The sequence below is a fragment of the Danio rerio genome, chromosome 18, assembly GCF_052040795.2.
Source record: "Danio rerio strain M-AB ecotype USA chromosome 18, GRCz13ab, whole genome shotgun sequence".
Classification (NCBI taxonomy): Eukaryota; Metazoa; Chordata; class Actinopteri; order Cypriniformes; family Danionidae; genus Danio; species Danio rerio.
This window is the reverse complement of record NC_141038.1, coordinates 10767492-10785113: the sequence shown is the minus strand read 5'-3', so window position 1 is coordinate 10785113 and position 17622 is coordinate 10767492. Positions and strand designations below refer to the sequence as shown.

The 17622-nt window shown below is 37.5% G+C and overlaps 1 protein-coding gene across 9 annotated transcripts in view; it reads right to left on the bottom strand.

The window, feature by feature from the left end:
- Positions 1-284: 284 nt before the first annotated feature.
- Positions 285-17622, bottom strand: part of sema3ab (sema domain, immunoglobulin domain (Ig), short basic domain, secreted, (semaphorin) 3Ab) — a 165223-nt gene continuing 147885 nt past the window's right edge. For 5 of the 9 annotated variants that reach the window (XM_087291509.1, XM_087291507.1, XM_087291510.1 and 2 more), the window contains 10 exons: positions 16448-16562; positions 16299-16368; positions 16008-16152; positions 15684-15903; positions 14317-14408; positions 14047-14088; positions 12919-13076; positions 10309-10376; positions 6291-6436; positions 285-3761 (listed from right to left, as the gene is read on the bottom strand). In XM_087291509.1, coding sequence (XP_087147635.1) covers positions 3294-3761; positions 6291-6436; positions 10309-10376; positions 12919-13076; positions 14047-14088; positions 14317-14408; positions 15684-15903; positions 16008-16152; positions 16299-16368; positions 16448-16562 — 1524 coding nt within the window. In that variant the 3' untranslated portion in view covers positions 285-3293. 9 annotated transcript variants of the gene reach the window in all.

Genomic DNA, 17622 nt, shown 5'->3' with positions numbered 1-17622 from the left:
CGTTCACCCAATGAAAAATCTGCCATCATTTACTCATCATTTAGAGTTTTATTCTTCTGTTAAACATGAAAGAAGATATTTTGAAGAATGTTGGAATCGTTGACGGTAACACTTTATTTTGATGGGCTATTTGAGTATTAGTAGACTCTCTGCTTAATATCTGTTGACACTGCTCCTTCAACAGACATTTAACTGACTATCCGCTTATTAAGTGGTGGCGTGTTGGTGATGTATGTAATACTGTTTGCGGGTCCAAGCCGCCACTCATTTGAGTTGAGAAATCATTCATTTATGATCACTTTTTATTCATATCACACATTAAAGTTAATTTTACATAAATTCATAGTGTACACAACAATATCTGGGCTTGGTACAAATACCAAAATTTTTACAATTTATAAAAAAATGAATCACTTTCTGGTCATCGGATATTAGGCATGGACATATATATTGCAATCGTGATTTTTGAAAGTATTAAATCGCTTTGTAAATGTTTATTATTACCATTTCACGAGTCTCCCCATTCAGTTGAATAGAGCGATTTAACCCATAAGCCGCTTCGCGTGACGTCATACTTAACAAGGATAAGACACTTTGCAAGTACATGTCAACTTACATTGACAACAACCTAACAGTCTACTTATAATCTAATGCAAATTAGTTGGCATGTAAATGCAATGTAACTTAAATTCAACAAACAGACCATCAAAATAAAGTGTGACCCTATTGACTTCCACAGTATTTCTTTTTACGTATAGTGACCCTATTTCAGTTTGCAAAAAAAACTGGATTCACAACATTCAAAACTACGTTACTGAATTTTTATAGTTAATGTAATAATATTATTTTCAATAAACTTTGAACCCTCAACAATAACATGGTAACAAACAAATAAAAAAAAAAGCATTTACCACTATTTGTATGACCTTGTTTCTTTTAAATAGGTTATTAAAATTGATTATTTGATTATTTTACTAACCTTTTGAATAGGTTAGTAAAATAAACACTAATTTGCAATTAATAAAGGATAAAAAATGATGCAAAAAAGGATGCAGTAACAGATAAATTAAGTGATAACTTTAGAAAGCAAAAAGTCTAATGACGGACATTTTTGAAGATCACAGTCAGATGTATTTTGTTAGCCCCTAAATGAGCACATGTCTGGGAAAAAAGGTTGAATGGTCACTCTATTTTTTGTGCTACTATGAATGTCTATAACCCCTTTCATACATAAAGACCTTTCCAGAAAATCTTCCGGAAAGGGATGATGTTTGAACAAGCCTTTTTTGAAAATACCTGTAAACTAGTTTTAAAGAAGTTGTAACATTACCGGTAATTTGCCAGAATGCTTCTCTGTGTAAATGCAGAAGGGAAATTGCTAGAAAGAGCACGTACATGTTTAGAACGCGCAAACGTGAGACATCCAACCAATCAGAACATTCAGACACATTCACATCTGTGCTGTTTATGAAAACAAAAGCCTTTGAATATTTTTCTAGACACATTTAGCTGCTAGTTGTTAGTCAGATAGCATTTCTATGTCTCTTCTTAATGCCAAATGTGGAAAAAATGATCGATAAAATGCTTATGAAAAGGGCAACATGATGGCGCAGTGGGTAGCACAATTGCCTCACAGCAAGAAAGTCGCTGGTTCAAACCCCGGTTGGGTCAGTTGGCATTTCTTTATGGACTTGTGCAATGGGTGAATTAAATAAACTAAATTAGCCGTAGTGTATGAATGTGCACGAATGTTTCCCATTACTGGGTTGCAGCATGGAAGGGGATCCGCTGTGTAAAACATTTGCTGGGATAAGCTGCTTATTTATTACGCTGTGGCAACCTGTGATGAATAAAGGGAGTAAGCCTAAGGAAAATGAATGAATGAATGTGTATGATAATCCGCTGCGAGTTTACCTGCAAGTGCTGTGATATGCGCGCATGTGAAGAAGTGCTCTGGTGAGTGCTAGCACCGTCTCTGAGACAAAAGCTGCTCTATGAATGCTTAAGTTTTAAATAAAATTAAAACCATCAACAAAAGCCTGACCTCTATTATGTTTAAAAATACAAGGGCAGCCATTTAGAGGCCATTTCAGGTTCGAGAGTTTACACTTAGCTGTTGATTGAATGTAAAGCTTGTTTGGCATGCTGTCCCGGGAGAGAGCCCTGAGCTCACAAGATCCTCAAGCCCAGTGCTCCCTCCCATTTGCAAGGCGAGAGGGGAGTTTGAGCTCGGGTAGATCTCGAGAACTCCCCTGCTGTAGTAGCTAATGAACAGATAGTGATTGCTCTTATAACTACTTACTAGGAGCATGTCTATGGTGCCGATTTGGATTAGTCAATTAACTTAAGTTGCATGTTTTTGGAAGGTGGGAAGAACCCAGGGGAACCCAGGTGAGCATGGGGAGAATGTGTAAATGGCAAAAAGGCAACAGTGCTAACCACTAGGTCACCGTGCCACCCTTCTAGGAAAGAAGGAGAATTAGGGGTGGAAGGCGGTATTCTTCAAAACGAAGATGACTGTTATATGGAACTTAGGGTGTTTATAGTGGCTAAGGAATCATCTGATTGGTGAATCACACACTGAATAATGCGTGACTGGCTGCAAGCAGTAATAAGCATGAGATCCTCTCGAAATTAGTTTATAAATAAACTACACTTAATGATTTACAGCGATTTTGGAATGGATCTGTGAAAGGTCCTTTCTAGAAAAAAAAAATTGTAATGTCCTTGCCTGTGTGAACAGTGCTTTTTAAATTTACTAATAAACTTTCCAGATATTTACCGATATCACTGTGTAAAAGGGGCTAATGGTTATCAATTTCTCTTCAAAATATCTTCTTTCCTTCTCATAAATGTTTCGAATCACATAAGTATGATTCAGCGGTGAGTAAATGTTCATTTTCGGGTGACCTATCCAGTTTAACTAAGGTAAAACACTCTATACACATAATATTACAGACAAGATCATAATCCAGAATGCACTGGGGTTGTGCTTCAGCTAAACAGAGGTTAAACAGTGGTTTTCAGCATCCATGTTTTTCCCTCATAAACGAAACAGGTTTTAATACGGACTGAAACCTGTTTCACAGTATGGTTTTGTATTCATGTCATATTTACAGGCATCCTCGCGTCCTCTCAAAACCGTTTGAGTCTCGATACATAGTGTGAATGAAGTTTCATCTCTCTTGCACACATACATGACAGGAAGTGAAATTCCCCATTTCCTGTCTGCAGCGGTATGTCTGTAGAACAGCAGAAGTTTTTTATTTATATAGATATATTTGGTGTCCATGTCACACACTTCTCGGCGCCCGCTGCATCTCGTGGGTCCTGCGATTGCGCCCTTTCTTGTTTTCCTGTAGCAGCTTCCACTTGGCGTGTGATTGGCTGGAGTGGAGGATCTGGCTGGTGTGTGATTGGCTGGCGTGCAGTAGATTGGCTTTCTGTCTGCGTTGTTTGCGTTCTCTCTTCCACACCTGTTCGCAGAGCTGATCGACGCTGTTGGGGCTCGGCGGATTGATGAGGGACAGAAAGTCGCGGTACCACATCTTGCCGTTGGCGGGATCGTTGGTGTCTGGTGGGTCTCGGTGAAGCAGATCATCCAGGTGTTCGGCAGGAATGACGTTGAGCGTGAGACGGAGGAGGGTCTGGATGAAGCCGTGCTCGACGGCATGGCAGTAATACACACCTGAGTCCTTCTGATGGAGGCTTCGGATCAGAAGACCCTGTTCTGTGCCCAACACTCGCTCGTCTGACTTTATCTAAAACAAAACACAGACACACAACACTGTAAGCATACTATGGACAACAGCTGTTCAGGTATTTTGGCTGCAGTTGACCCTATTAACCCAAATGTATGATTAGATAAATGTTTGTAGTCAAATAATTATAAACAAGAGCTTGATGATCCATACTAGACACTGATCTAAACAACTAACATTTAAGACATCATGTCTGTCATAACAACATCAATACAACAATAATACACCTGCTTATTTTTGTCATATCTAATATACTATTTATACACTTCCCACCCACTTTATTAGGTACAGACCCCCTTTTGCCTTCAGAACTGCCTTAATCCTTGGTGGTATAGATTCAACAAGGTACTGGAAATACTCCTCAGAGATTTTGGTCCATATTGACATGATAGCATCATGCAGTTGCTGCAGATTTGGCAGCTGCAAATCCATGATGCAAATCGCCCGTTCCATCACATTCCAAAGGTGCTATTGGATTGAGCTCTGGTGACTGTGGAGGCCATTTGAGTACAGTGCACTCATTTTTTTATGTTCATCCTGCTGGAAGTAGCCATCAGAAATTGGCGCACTGTGATCATAAAGGGGTGGACATGGTAAACATCAATTCACAGGTAGGCTGTGGCATTGACACAATGCTCAGTTGGCACTAATGGGTTCAAAGTGTGGCAAAAAAAAATTCCCCACACTTTTAAACCACCACCAGCCTGAATCGTTGATACAAGGCATGATGGATCCATGTTTTCATGTTGTTGACACCAAATTCTGACCCTACCATCAGAAGGTTGCAGCAGAAATCGAGACCGATCATCAACATTTTCTAATATTCTATTGTTCAACTTTGATGAGCCTATACAAATTGCAGCCTTGGTTTCCTGTCCTTAGCTGACACCCAGTGTGGTCTTCTGCTGCTGTAGCCCATCCATCTCAAGGTTGGACATGTTGTGTGTTCAGAGATGCTCTTCTGCATATCTCGGTTGTAACGAGTGGTTATTTGAGTCTTTCTATCGCCTCGAAACAGTCTGGCCATTCTCCTCTGACCTTTGGCATAAACAAGGCATTTGTGCCCACAGATTTTTTGCTCACTGGATATTTAACTTTTTCATACTCTGACCAGCCCATCTGGCACCAACACCCATGCCAAGTTCAAAGTCACTTAAATCAAATAAAAGAATTCTTCCCCATTCTGATGCTCGGTTTGAACTGCAGCAGATCGTCTTGACCATGTCTACATGCCTAAATACATTAAGTTGCTGCCATGTGATTGGCTGATTAGAAATTTGCATTAACGAGCAGTTGGACAGGTGTACCTAATAAAGTGGCCAGTGAGTATATTTTTAAGGTCAATATTATTAGCCCCCAGAATGGCTATAGAAATACAATAACTTACTTTGTAATAATAATAATAATAACAATAATAATAATGATGATAATGCCTTACATTTAGCACATTTCTGGACACTCAAATCGCTTTACACCAGTGGTTCTCAAACTTTTCAGAAAAAAATGGTCTCTCCAAGTACCACCAAAAATAAGCAGTATTGAAATACAGTAGCGTAGTAGGCCCAGTAAAGCAGCTACAACTCTGCACAGTTAAAACAACGTAGCAGATTACCTCAGAAATATAGGCTATATTCATAAATAGCATATTATATGCATATTTTTTGATAAATTTTAAATATATGTAGCATGTACATGACATATTTCATTCCTCCGCGTACCACTAGAAGGACGCCTGCGTACCACTAGTGGTACACGTACCAAAGTTTGAGAACCACTGCTTTACACAATGGGGGGGATCTCCTCATCCACCACCCGTGTGCAGCATCCACCTGGATGACGTGACGGCAGTCACATTGCACCACACTGCACACCACACAACAGCTGATTGGTGAGACAGAGTGATGAAGCTAATTATGATATAGGGATGGTTAGGAGGCCATGATGGACTGAGGTCAGTGAGCAAATTTGGCCAGAATATCGGGGTTAAACCCCTACTATTTTTCGAAGGACATCCTGGGATTTTTAATGACCACAGAGAGTTGGGACCTCAGTTTAACATCTTATTCGAAAGTCAGATTTAATTAGTAACCTAATTAACCTAGTCAAGCATTAGTTAAGCATAAGTAAAATATGGCCAAACTAAACAAAGACCAATTAAAAGGCTTATTTTTGAATGAAACTGGGCAGCACGGTGGCTCAATGGTTAGCACTGTTGCCTCACAGCAAGAAGGTCTCTGGTTTGAGTCCTGGCTGGGCCAGTTGGCATTTCTATTTGGAGTTTGCATGTTCTCCCTGTGTTCGTGTGAGCTTCCTCCAGGTGCTGCGGTTTCCCCAACAGTCCAAAGACATGCGCTATAGGTGAATTGGATGAACTAAATTGGCTGTAGTGTACGAGTTCTGCTGTTTCCCAGTACTGGGTTGTAGCTGGAAGGGTATCCGCTGTGTAAAACATATGCTGGAATAGTGGGCAGTTAAGATGAAAGGAAATGAATGAATGAAACATTTCACTGTTTATACATAAGATCAAACCTCCAGTTTGTGGTCCTCCCCGTGTCTCTGAAACTGCCAGTAAATGAGGGCACGCTGAGATTTAGGACTGCACTCTAGAAAAGAGCTGCTGTTTTCAACTCCATACACAGTCTTATCCAGCAAGCCCGTCTCGCCATCTGCCTCATCTGCTCAGACAGAGAAAGAGACAAAAAAAGTGAGAAATCTTGATTCGGGACATGAGCGGCGAGAACACAAACTGACAGTTCAGACCATATGCTGCAATCACACCACAGAGTCACACCCAGCAGGTCTACATCTCAGCTGTGTGTCTCGCAGTGTGTCTACTGGGATCCAAGGCCAAGAGAGAGAGAGAGAGAGAGATCACTGGTTGTGTTAAATGACGTCTATTTCACTGTCTTTCATTTTCTTCTGCTGTTCCTTTTAAGTCTGAACTATGAAACGTCTGTGGTTCAGCAGTGCCACTATAATGAGGTGTGTTTGACCAGAACTCAGGAAATCAGTGTGTGGTCTTGAACGTGATCCTGGTGACCTCAAAATGTACACTAAACCGTTCAAAAGATCTGGGTCAGATGTGTCTTATTTTTACAATGAGCTTCCATTATTTAATAATAGTTTATATAGTTACTTATATTAATCAACGACAATGAATAATACATTTATTACAGTCTTTGTTCATCATTTTTAAAAGTTGTCGAAAAAAGTGGTCCAAGCATTAACTAATCATAGTGCATTAACAACAAATCAGTGTGCCAACTCTGAATATAAATATTGCATTTGTGAATGTTGAAATGAACATTAACACCGATTAATAAATTATGCATTAAGTATTGTTTATTCTTAGTTTATACAAGTCTGAATACATAAACTAACTTTAACTTATGGAAACTTATTGTAAAGTGTGAACAAAAAAGATGTTTATTCAGAAAGGATGCATTAATCATAAGCAACTTATCACATTTGTAACACTGCACCACAAAACCATTCATAAGGGAAGTTTTTCTGAAAAAATTGGATTTGTTATTATAGCCCAATAAAAAGTTTAAATATCAAGACAATCACATTTTAAGTTCCTAGTAATGCATATTTCTAATTATAAACAATGTAAGTATATACTTCTGGTAGGGAATTTACAAAATGTCTTCATTGAACACAATCTTTACTTAATTTTGTAAAGATATTTGGCATAAATGACAATTTTGGACTCATACAATGTATTATTAGTTACATTTACCTTTAAGACTGGTTTTGTGGTTTAATGTTCACATTTATGGTGTTAAAAAAATGTATTTAAGAATAACTAAACTGATTTTTAATTTCTTAACAGAAAACATTATTATATTACAATACAATTTGGTGGATTTTATCTTTAAAAAAAATCATATTGGAGTTGATTAGATTGAAGAGCTGTGAAGACTATATCCAATAATTATATTATATTATATTATATTATATTATATTATATTATATTATATTATATTATATTATATTATATTATATTATATTTTTAGATTAGTATTATATATTATTATCTTTCATGGTCACAAAGATTAATTTTCTTTGCCTAATGATAATGGTGCTCACTAATATAGAGAATAACACCTGCTGGAGTGACTTTGTGATTTTTTTATTTTTATTTTTTTAACGGTCATGCTCAAAGAGCAGCATTTTGCAGCTAAGGATGCTGTAAGTCCTTCGACACAGCCTTGCGGTTTCTTAAAAGGCCAAAACCCAGCAGTTTTGAAAGTTAAATGTACATCTATGTGGACATGTTTAAGTGCATGTTCTGGAGCTTGTATTCCTGCAAACAGCTGTGGAACAGTTCCTCAGCAGTTAAACATGTGTCATTAACGTAGCAAAATGACCTTTTTAAGCGCGTTTCATTACAGAAGCTTTAATTAAACTTTAATCTGGCATGTGTGGCATGTATAAAGAACTTTCATCCTTGCCTTTAAACATAGTTTCCAGGCACATCCTGTATTATATTTTACAAAGAAGGAAGCATGACGCACTGATTGCCTTCTTTTGAGCATGTAATCATGCTTTCCATAAAGTTAAATAATAAAGTTTACAAGTTCAACATTGTTGTTGGTTCTAGAGCAACAGATTCTCTTCGCTTTTTTTTTTAATGCTAGGTTAGAACTTGTTAGGCTCTGTTTCCACCTGGTATTAACATGTGTTTAAATGTGACTCTTGTGAACACTTGTTGAGGCTCTTCCTTCAATCAGAGTTGTTTAAAGTTACTTTAAAAAAGTAATATATTACAACCTTGGGCCTATGTTAATCTTATTTTATTTTAAATTGCAAATATAAAGTCACACATACGTTCACATCCCTTAAAAAAGTAACTCATTTATAAAACACATCTCACTTGTGTGTGTGCACTTGCATGGGTCAAAAGCAGAGGACCAATTTTGAGTATGGTACTTGAAAATACTTATTTCACTTTATTTTATATAGAGATCTGATATATGGCAATATAAATGACATATATGACATACAAGTTCATGTTTGGATTTTACACATTATAAAATACATGTCATATACGCAAGATATGTTTAAAATGTTAGCAAAAATGGCATTTTATACAAACACACAATTTTATACATGTTTACAGGGACATTCCCTGGAAAAATTGCTATTACATTGCCCTACTCCAAGGACTTCCGGTTTCGTCATGTAGTGGAGAGACATGTGGTGTCAGCGTTTTAAAGCAATTTTCACTACTTTACAAATATATCACATTTTTTGCAATTATTTTCTCTTCAACAGTTCACTTAAATTCAATCATCTTGCTCCAATGAGCAAAGGAATCCATGCCGGTGTTAAACATAACTCTCAGCCCTAAGTTTGCCATCTTGGCCCTGAAAACGGCAACATGGTGTATGAAACATCCCCGCTAACGGCTGCCAAACTCGTCGGCGAGTTATATAAATTGAGAAAAGAACATTACTGGCGAACTTACTGTACTGTTGAATTAATCTTTGGAGTCTCTCAGTTCATGGATTGCCTCTATTAGGTCCTCGTTGGCGGCACAAGCATCCACTATCACTGTCATGGAGACCAGCGTCACCGATCACAGTGACAGGATGACCCATATTGAAAAAAAGGGCCTTGAATATTCAGTTGAGGTCGGTAGCTGAGGACAATGTCGTTTAAAAGAGAATGTGGAGGATCTTGTTTCACAGTCGAAGCACCAAAATATTCACGTTTTTGTCCTCCCGGAGGATGTTGAGGGAAAGGACATTAGGCGGTTCATGACTGACTTTTTTGTGTGTGTCCTTCGGGATGTCATTTCTGCCCCACCGGAGATTGACAGGGCTCATCACAGTAATTGACCTAAACCTTGCCAGGGTCAAAATCCCTGTCCGATTATAATGTGTTTTCATTGTTTTATTGAGAAAGATGCTGTGCTTAGAAAAAGCCATGAAAGAAATCTTATACAAGGGGCAGAGAGTCAAATTCTATGAGGATTTCTGCTCCTCGGTGGCCAAAAGAAGAGTCTCATTTAACAACATGAAGGGTCTGCTGTACAAGCACAATGTTCATTTTGTAATGTTTTATCCTGCCAGACTTCGTGTGTCACAAAAGGGGTCTGAATACTACTTTGATTCCCCTCAAAGCCGCAGAACGTTTCTAGCATCAACACTTCTGAGAGTGATTATTGGGACGATGACTGACTGCCTTTAAAGTGGCATTCTATTAAGTAATTATTATTTCTCTATTTATATTATAATTTTTTGGAGTGATCTGTGAGTAATTTGTGTACATTGCTCAACTCCAACTCCCCCACAGGAAACCTGCAGCAAAATTTGAATTTCAAAAGACCTCGATAAGTATTTTTAAGCATTTTGAATTACAGGGACATGAGGTGTGACCCTGTAAACCCTAACAGAGTACATTTAAGTCATGCCCATGTTAATATACAACTTTGTTTCCCTGTAAACCACATACATCTGTACACACACACACACACACACACACACACACACCACATAAATATGATTAAAAAATGAACAAATAGCACTGCTGGTATTACCGTGGTGTTGTAGATCCGAACACTGAGTCAGTGGGTCTCCATTCCTAATATCCTGACGCCTCGTTCTCCTGCAAGTGGACAACAAACACAGAACATTAGAGAGGAGAGAAACTCGCGTATTGACACCCACACACATCTGTCTTGCAGAAAACCTCTCACCGTGCTGCATGAAGTAAACCAATTTCTGCGCCACATGAGTGCAAGTGTGTCTGAAATGAAACCTGTTTTAGCTCTGGGCTGTTTAACTTTATGAAAAGACGTATCTCGAGACGTCTTGTCCTGAATGTTCATTTGAGGCAGTCTGGTAATGTTGGCAATATGTGAGGCCTTTTCAACACCAGTAGCATACAAAGAGCCTTTCTGAGAAGAAGCCCGTCCACAAATATTATCTGCTACTGGAACATGGCATGGGCTGTAACTGTGAGACCTGTCCTGATCTTGGTTTTGGAAACTGAAGATGAAGAATAAAGTAGGGTATGTTTGCTTTAGATGGCACAGAGGATATGAATTTAAATTTGCTGAAAACCATTGAGGTGTTTCTGAGTGCCTCAATGGACAGAGTTCAAGGATTTGACTCCTCAAATATTAAGGTCAAGAACTTAAAATGCGATATGATATATTGTGAAAAGTGCTTGCAAAACTTCTAATGTTCAGGCTGTGGTTAACTGGAAATAATAAGGTCAAGAACTGAAAAGTGCTTTCAAAACTCATAATGTTCAGGCTTAGGTTACCTGAAACTCAAATTTGATAAAGATAATAGTTGATAACTAGTAACTTTTTTATTTCAAGAAAACTAAAAACTAAAATATTAATTTGAAAAGTGAAAAAAGTATGGCTTGGCAAACAACACTAACCGGTCACTTTATTAGGTACACCAACTGCTCCTTAACGCAAATTTCTAATCAGCCAATCACATGGCAGCAACTCAATGCATTTAGGCATGTAGACATGGTCAAGACGATCTGCTGCAGTTCAAACTGAGCATCAGAATGGGGAGGAAAGGTGATTTAAGAGACTTTAAACATGGCATGGTTGTTGGTGCCAGACGGACTGGTCTGAATATTTCAGAAACTGCTGATCTACTGGGATTTTCACGCACGACCATCTGTAGGTTTTACAGAGAATGGTCTGAAAAAGAGAAAATATCCAGTGAGCGGCAGTTCTGTGGGCACAAATGCTTTGTTAATGCCAGTCAGAGGAGAATGGCCAGACTGGTTCGAGCTGTAAGAAAGGCAACAGTTACTCAAATAACCATGCTCGTTACAACCGAGGTATGCAGAAGAGCATCTCTGAACATATAACACGTTGAACCTTGAGTCGGATGGGCTACAGCAGCAGAAGACCAAACCAGGGGCCACTCCTGTCAGCTAAGATCAGGAAACTGAGGCTACAATTTGCACAGGCCTATATGAAATTTGACAATAGAAGATTGGAAAAATGTTGCCTGGTCTGACAAGTCTTGACTTCTGCTGCAACATATAGATGGTAGGATCAGAAATTGGCTTCAACAACATGAAAGCATGAATCCATTCTGCTTTGTTCAGGCTGGTGGTGGTGTAATAGTGTGGGGGTTATTTTCTTGGCACACTTTGGACCCATTAGTACTAATTGAGCATCATTTTAATGCCACAGCTTATCCGAATATTGTTGCTGACCATGTCCATCCCTTTATGACCACAGTATACCCATCTTCTGATGGCTACTTTCAGCAGGATAACACACCATGTCATGTAGCGTGAATCATTTCAGACTGGTTTCTTGAACATGACAATGAGTTCACTGTTCTCAAATGGCCTCCACAGTCGTCAGATCTCAATCCAATAGAGCAGCTTTGGGGTGTGGTGAACTGGGATATTCGCTTTATGGATGTGCAGCCAACAAATCTGCAGCAACTACGTGATGCTATCATGTCAATCTCTAAAGAATATTTCCAGTACCTTGCTGAATTTATGCTATGAAGAATTAAGGTAGTTTGGAAGCCAAAAGGGGATCCAACACAGTAATGGTAAAGTGCACCTAATAAAGTGGCCTGAATATATATATATATATATATATATATATATATATATATATATATATATATATATATATATATATATATATATATATATATAAACAAATAAGACTTTCTCCAGAAGAAAAAATATTATCAGACACATATATATAGACACACACACACACATATACATATATACACACACACACACACACCATATATATATATATATATATATATATATATATATATATATATATATATATATATATATATATATATATACATACAACATTAGTATTTATATTAAATGAATATTAGTGTTAAATATAATAGTAAAATAGTATTAATAATTAATAATAAATAAAAAAACAGATATTCTATTAATATCATAGTGTTTTGGTTTTGAGCCTTAAATAGCAATGTCATTACTAAAAGTTTGTTTGAATTAAATGTTATCACACACACATACAGAAAACACACACATTGAATTATAATAGGCATGTATTAAAAAAAAACCTAAGACGAACTCAAGAGCCCACTGTGGAAAAAATGTCATCTGTCATCTTCATCTCAGATCAACTGTGGAGTGTTTCTGTGTATCCTCATTGTACCTCTTAGCTGTTGGAAAGTATCGGGAACACTGAGAGCCATCCCATGCGCAGTAAGGGTCACGTGCCAGACAGCATTCAGCGCAGGCCTTCCCATAGACGTCACATCGATGAAGTGGCATCTGAGAAACCCCGATGGCAGATCCAAGATAGAGTTGTTGCTGTAAAGACAAAGCCAAGACACTGTGACTTCCCTGAAACAGGAACCACAAAGTTTTTTGTTGTGATGTGACAGAGTTAATGACTGCTTGACTGAGGATAAGGGAAGTTTTCACCGTTTCATACCCAGCTGTTTAATTATATATGCCTTTAGATAAGCTCTCAGTGTCTGCTTGATTATTCACACCGCCTAAAGGGGAGCTCACACTGCACTCCTTAATGTAAAAGCAGCTGCTGTGAGTGTGTGTGTGTGTGTGTGGCCTCTAATGGCAAAACCTCGTGTTGTCGCGTTGTGTGACTGACTGTGACAGCAGCTCCTGCTCTGCGTAATGTAGACTGAGGCCAACTAAGCATATGTGTGTGTATTTGTGTGTGTGTAACCTAGTCTGAGAGCTGTGTTAAGTTTTTGCTACATGATAAATCTAGCTGGTGTACGGTATAACACCTGTGTCAACAAAATGCTGAGCTACATGAATATTTTTCAAGCTATCTATCTATCTATCTATCTATCTATCTATCTATCTATCTATCTATCTATCTATCTATCTATCTATCTATCTATCTATCTATCTATCTATCTATCTATCTATCTATCTATCTATCTATCTATCTATCTATCTATCTATCTATCTATCTATCTATCTATCTATCTATCTATCTATCTATCTATCTATCTATCTATCTATCTATCTATCTATCTATCTATCTATCTATCTATCTATCTATCTATCTATCTATCTAATCTGTTTATCTACACTTGTACACAGTTATCAGTGAATGAGAATCTTTGTTTTCTTTAAAACATTGTCTATTTTGCCCTGCTCCCCTGCTCCTCACCTACTGTATAATACCAATTATGCTCCTAAGACTTGCCAAATCAAATCATGTTTAATGCTGCCACTTATGAAAAGTTGGTTTTACTACCTTCACTGAATTAAGAGATCAGTTGTTTCAAGCTCTAAAAATGCTAACCTGTTTTGTTGAAAGCTCCATGGCAGTGATAGCAGTTGGTTCCTGTTAAAAAAGAGTGTTTTAATGATGTTTAATTGACATCATGAATATTATAAAAAATTTGTCAGTCAAAAGGAGAAAATATTTTTATCCTTAAAGTATCACAAGAAATTGTCAGTATAAAAAAGGGGAACATAATAAATCATTTTGAACATGCTATAGGGTAGAATGTGCAGTATATGGTTTTCTAAAGGAGAAAAAACTCTGCACATATAAACTCTATTAACTCACTCTGAACACAGTCATCTCCTCCAACAGGACTTCCTCAAGGTCATGCCATGTTCCTCTTGGGATGGAAACCACCTTAAGGACTGTGCCCATGTCTATGGTAGAAAAATAACAACTTGTATTTTACATAAAGTGTATTATAAAAATAAAAACAAATCACTTTAGTTTGATGGTTCCTTTCAGATATTTGGTTATTTCTAAGTACAGCAAATTATTTAACGTTCAATAGAGTATTAGTGGATGTTTTGTAAAAAAGTAAAAAGTGAATTTCCCAGTAGCTTTTTGCTCTAGTCAATTATTGTTAAAGTCAAGAGGTTGTCTACTGATGGACCATCAGAAATCCCTGTAAGCAAAATACAATCTGATTAAGTCTGTGTTTACACCAATATTTTTAACATTAAAATGACCTTTTCGAATGAAAACACTCCTCGTCTATACTGGCATTATTACTGCCTTTTAATTTACATCTTGATGGCATCCGTACTTGTTTTCTTGTTTAATAGTTAGTGAGAGGCTTGATGAACCAATATTACAGAAGACCAGTCAGAGAGTGATTGTGGATAGCCATGCCTCTGTTTTCAAAAGTGTGTGTTTTGGTTCATCGATATTGAAACAGTACACTAGCATTTACAAACAAAATGGGGTATTTAGCATTTTCAAAATGCTTTGTTTTTTTAATGTATTTTTAAACAAATAAAGTGGTGTAAAAGGTGCCTAATATTAGTAGTTGGAAATTTTCAGTAGTAAGGAAATTTTCACAGCATGTCTGATAATATTTTTTCTTCTGGAGAAAGTCTTATTTGTTTTATTTTAGCTAGAATAAAAGCAGGTATTATTTAAATAAAAAAAAAACATTTTAAAGACAAAATTATTAGCCCCTTTGAGCAATTTTTTTTCAGTAGTCTACAGAACAAACCATCGTTATACAATAACTTGCCTAATTACCCTAACCTGCCAAGCTAACCTAATTAACCTAGTTAAGCCTTTAAATGATACTTTAAGCTGTTTAGAAGTGTCTTGAAAAATATCTAGTAAAATATTATTTACTGTCATTATGGCAAAGATAAAATAAATCAGTTCATATGAATCATTATTAAAACTATTATGTTTAGAAATGTGTTGAAAATATCTTCTCCCCGTTAAAAATAAACCAGGGAAAAAATAATCAGGGGGCTATTCATTCAGGTGAGCTGATAATTCTGACTTCAACTGCATATATTTACTTTCTTAAATAAATTAACACAAAGATAGACTAAAGAAATCTGCAGAAAACTGTGTGGGCCTAATTATAATCAACAGAACATCTAAAGGGGACCACCAAAATAAACTATTTAAAGCACAGCGTCACCAAAAAACATTATTCAACTCACCGGTGCCGATAAACATGACATCATACTGGCCATCCTCTGCTTCAACCCTGTCCACTACTATCTGAGTGAACTGGTAATCCACATCAGTTTTGATTATGATTGGACGGTTGTTGATAGGAAACACTGGGTTGTACATGGCTGGATGGCTTCTGGCAAACGTGATGACATCATCAGGAAAGTCCTTTGTTGATTCAAAACCATCAAATGTTTTGCTGGGACACTGTTCAGATTCGGGAGAACATGTTAGGATACAAGCAGACCTTTCACTTTGATTTGAGCCATAAAAAAGGTATGATGTACATTAGCTCTGAATGGCCATCTTACCGTGCCAGGTCTTGGATATGGTACTCGACTCAGAAATGGTACCCATTGGTAATTGGGTCCATCACGGTGGGCATATGGGCCCAAAAACACTCTCCTGATATCTGCCATACTGTACATGCAGACCGCAGAACCCTTAAAAATATTACTGCAAACAGAGAAACAACAATTACCAACTGCTTCACAGGTTCATCTTTAGGGACCTAAAACACAATTATCATGCTCTGAATAGAAGATAACAGAATATGCAGTTATATAACAGTATACTGTGGTGTAAATTGGATGTTTTATTACCTGGATGTTGTAAATACAGCATAGATAATGGGGTTTTTAGGATCCTTAGAGCTCATGAGAAACACGTCCTCTGGAAATGATCAGAGTGAGGTGCTGTAAGTTGTCAACCAAACATGTTAAACAAGTAAAACATTGTTTTTCATACTTACGCAGTTCATCAAAGTGTGTATCGATGCCGTTGAGGCCAGGAACTGAGCAGACTAAACGGGCCTTCAGAAAGGTGGTCCATTTGTTCACCAAACTCCTGTGGCCTCCAAAATCATTCTGTCAAATACAAACCAGAAATGATTTACTTTTGTTTCTGTTATGTAGTGTTTACTTCACATTTACTTCAAATAAGTTGATGTGTCTGAAAGAAAATCATTAACACTACATAACATCATATACTGTTTTAGACAGTTTAAACTTCTAAAGACTCATAATCTTTATTATAAGATTTTCACATCTTTCGACCAGTCTTTTAAGACAGTTTGCAAACTTGTTTGCAACATTTTATCTGCTAATAATCATAAACAATGTCATTACATCAATCTGCTGAGGCGTTTACATAGTTGAAAATAAACAGCCAGACAGCCTTGTGCATAACAATGCATAATGAAGAGGAGCAAGAACAAAACGACTCATTTTTGGCAGCCTGGTTGTAATAAAAGCTGTTTTTGGACTAACAGGGACGTTTTGCATTGTAAAACTTGTTTTAATAGACCTCATACATAACAAAAGATCAAGGAAAAGTTGATTTCACAAATCACAAACAGATTCAAGCTGTGGTCACACTGCACTTTTCTCCCTATAGACTTCAATGCAATCTTATGCGCAGTTTCGCAGTTTGTTGTGTTGCAAAGTTCAAGCTTGGTGAATTCTGACCTGCAAAGTTGCATCACTTGACTGTATGAGACCAATCAAAAAATCGAAACATGACCTCTCTGGGGGGCGACGCAGTGGCACAGTGGGTAGCACGTGGGTAGCCTCACAGCAAGAAGGTAGCTGGGTCTGTGTGGAGTTTGCATGTTCTCCCTGCATTCGCGTGGGTTTCCTCATGGGTACTCCGGTTTCCCCCATAGTCCAAAGACATGCGGTGCAGGTGAATTAGGTAGGCTAAATTGTCCGTAGTGTATGAGTGTGTGTGTGTATGTGTGGATGTTTCCCAGAGATGGGTTGCGGCTGGAAGGGCATCTGCTGTGTAAAAACTTGCTGGATAAGTTGGCGGTTCATTCCGCTGTGGCGACCCCAGATTAATAAAGGGACTAAGCCGACAACAAAATGAATGAATGAATGACCTGTCTGGACAGAAAGGACCAATCGCTCGCTTTTTCTAAATGTCTAA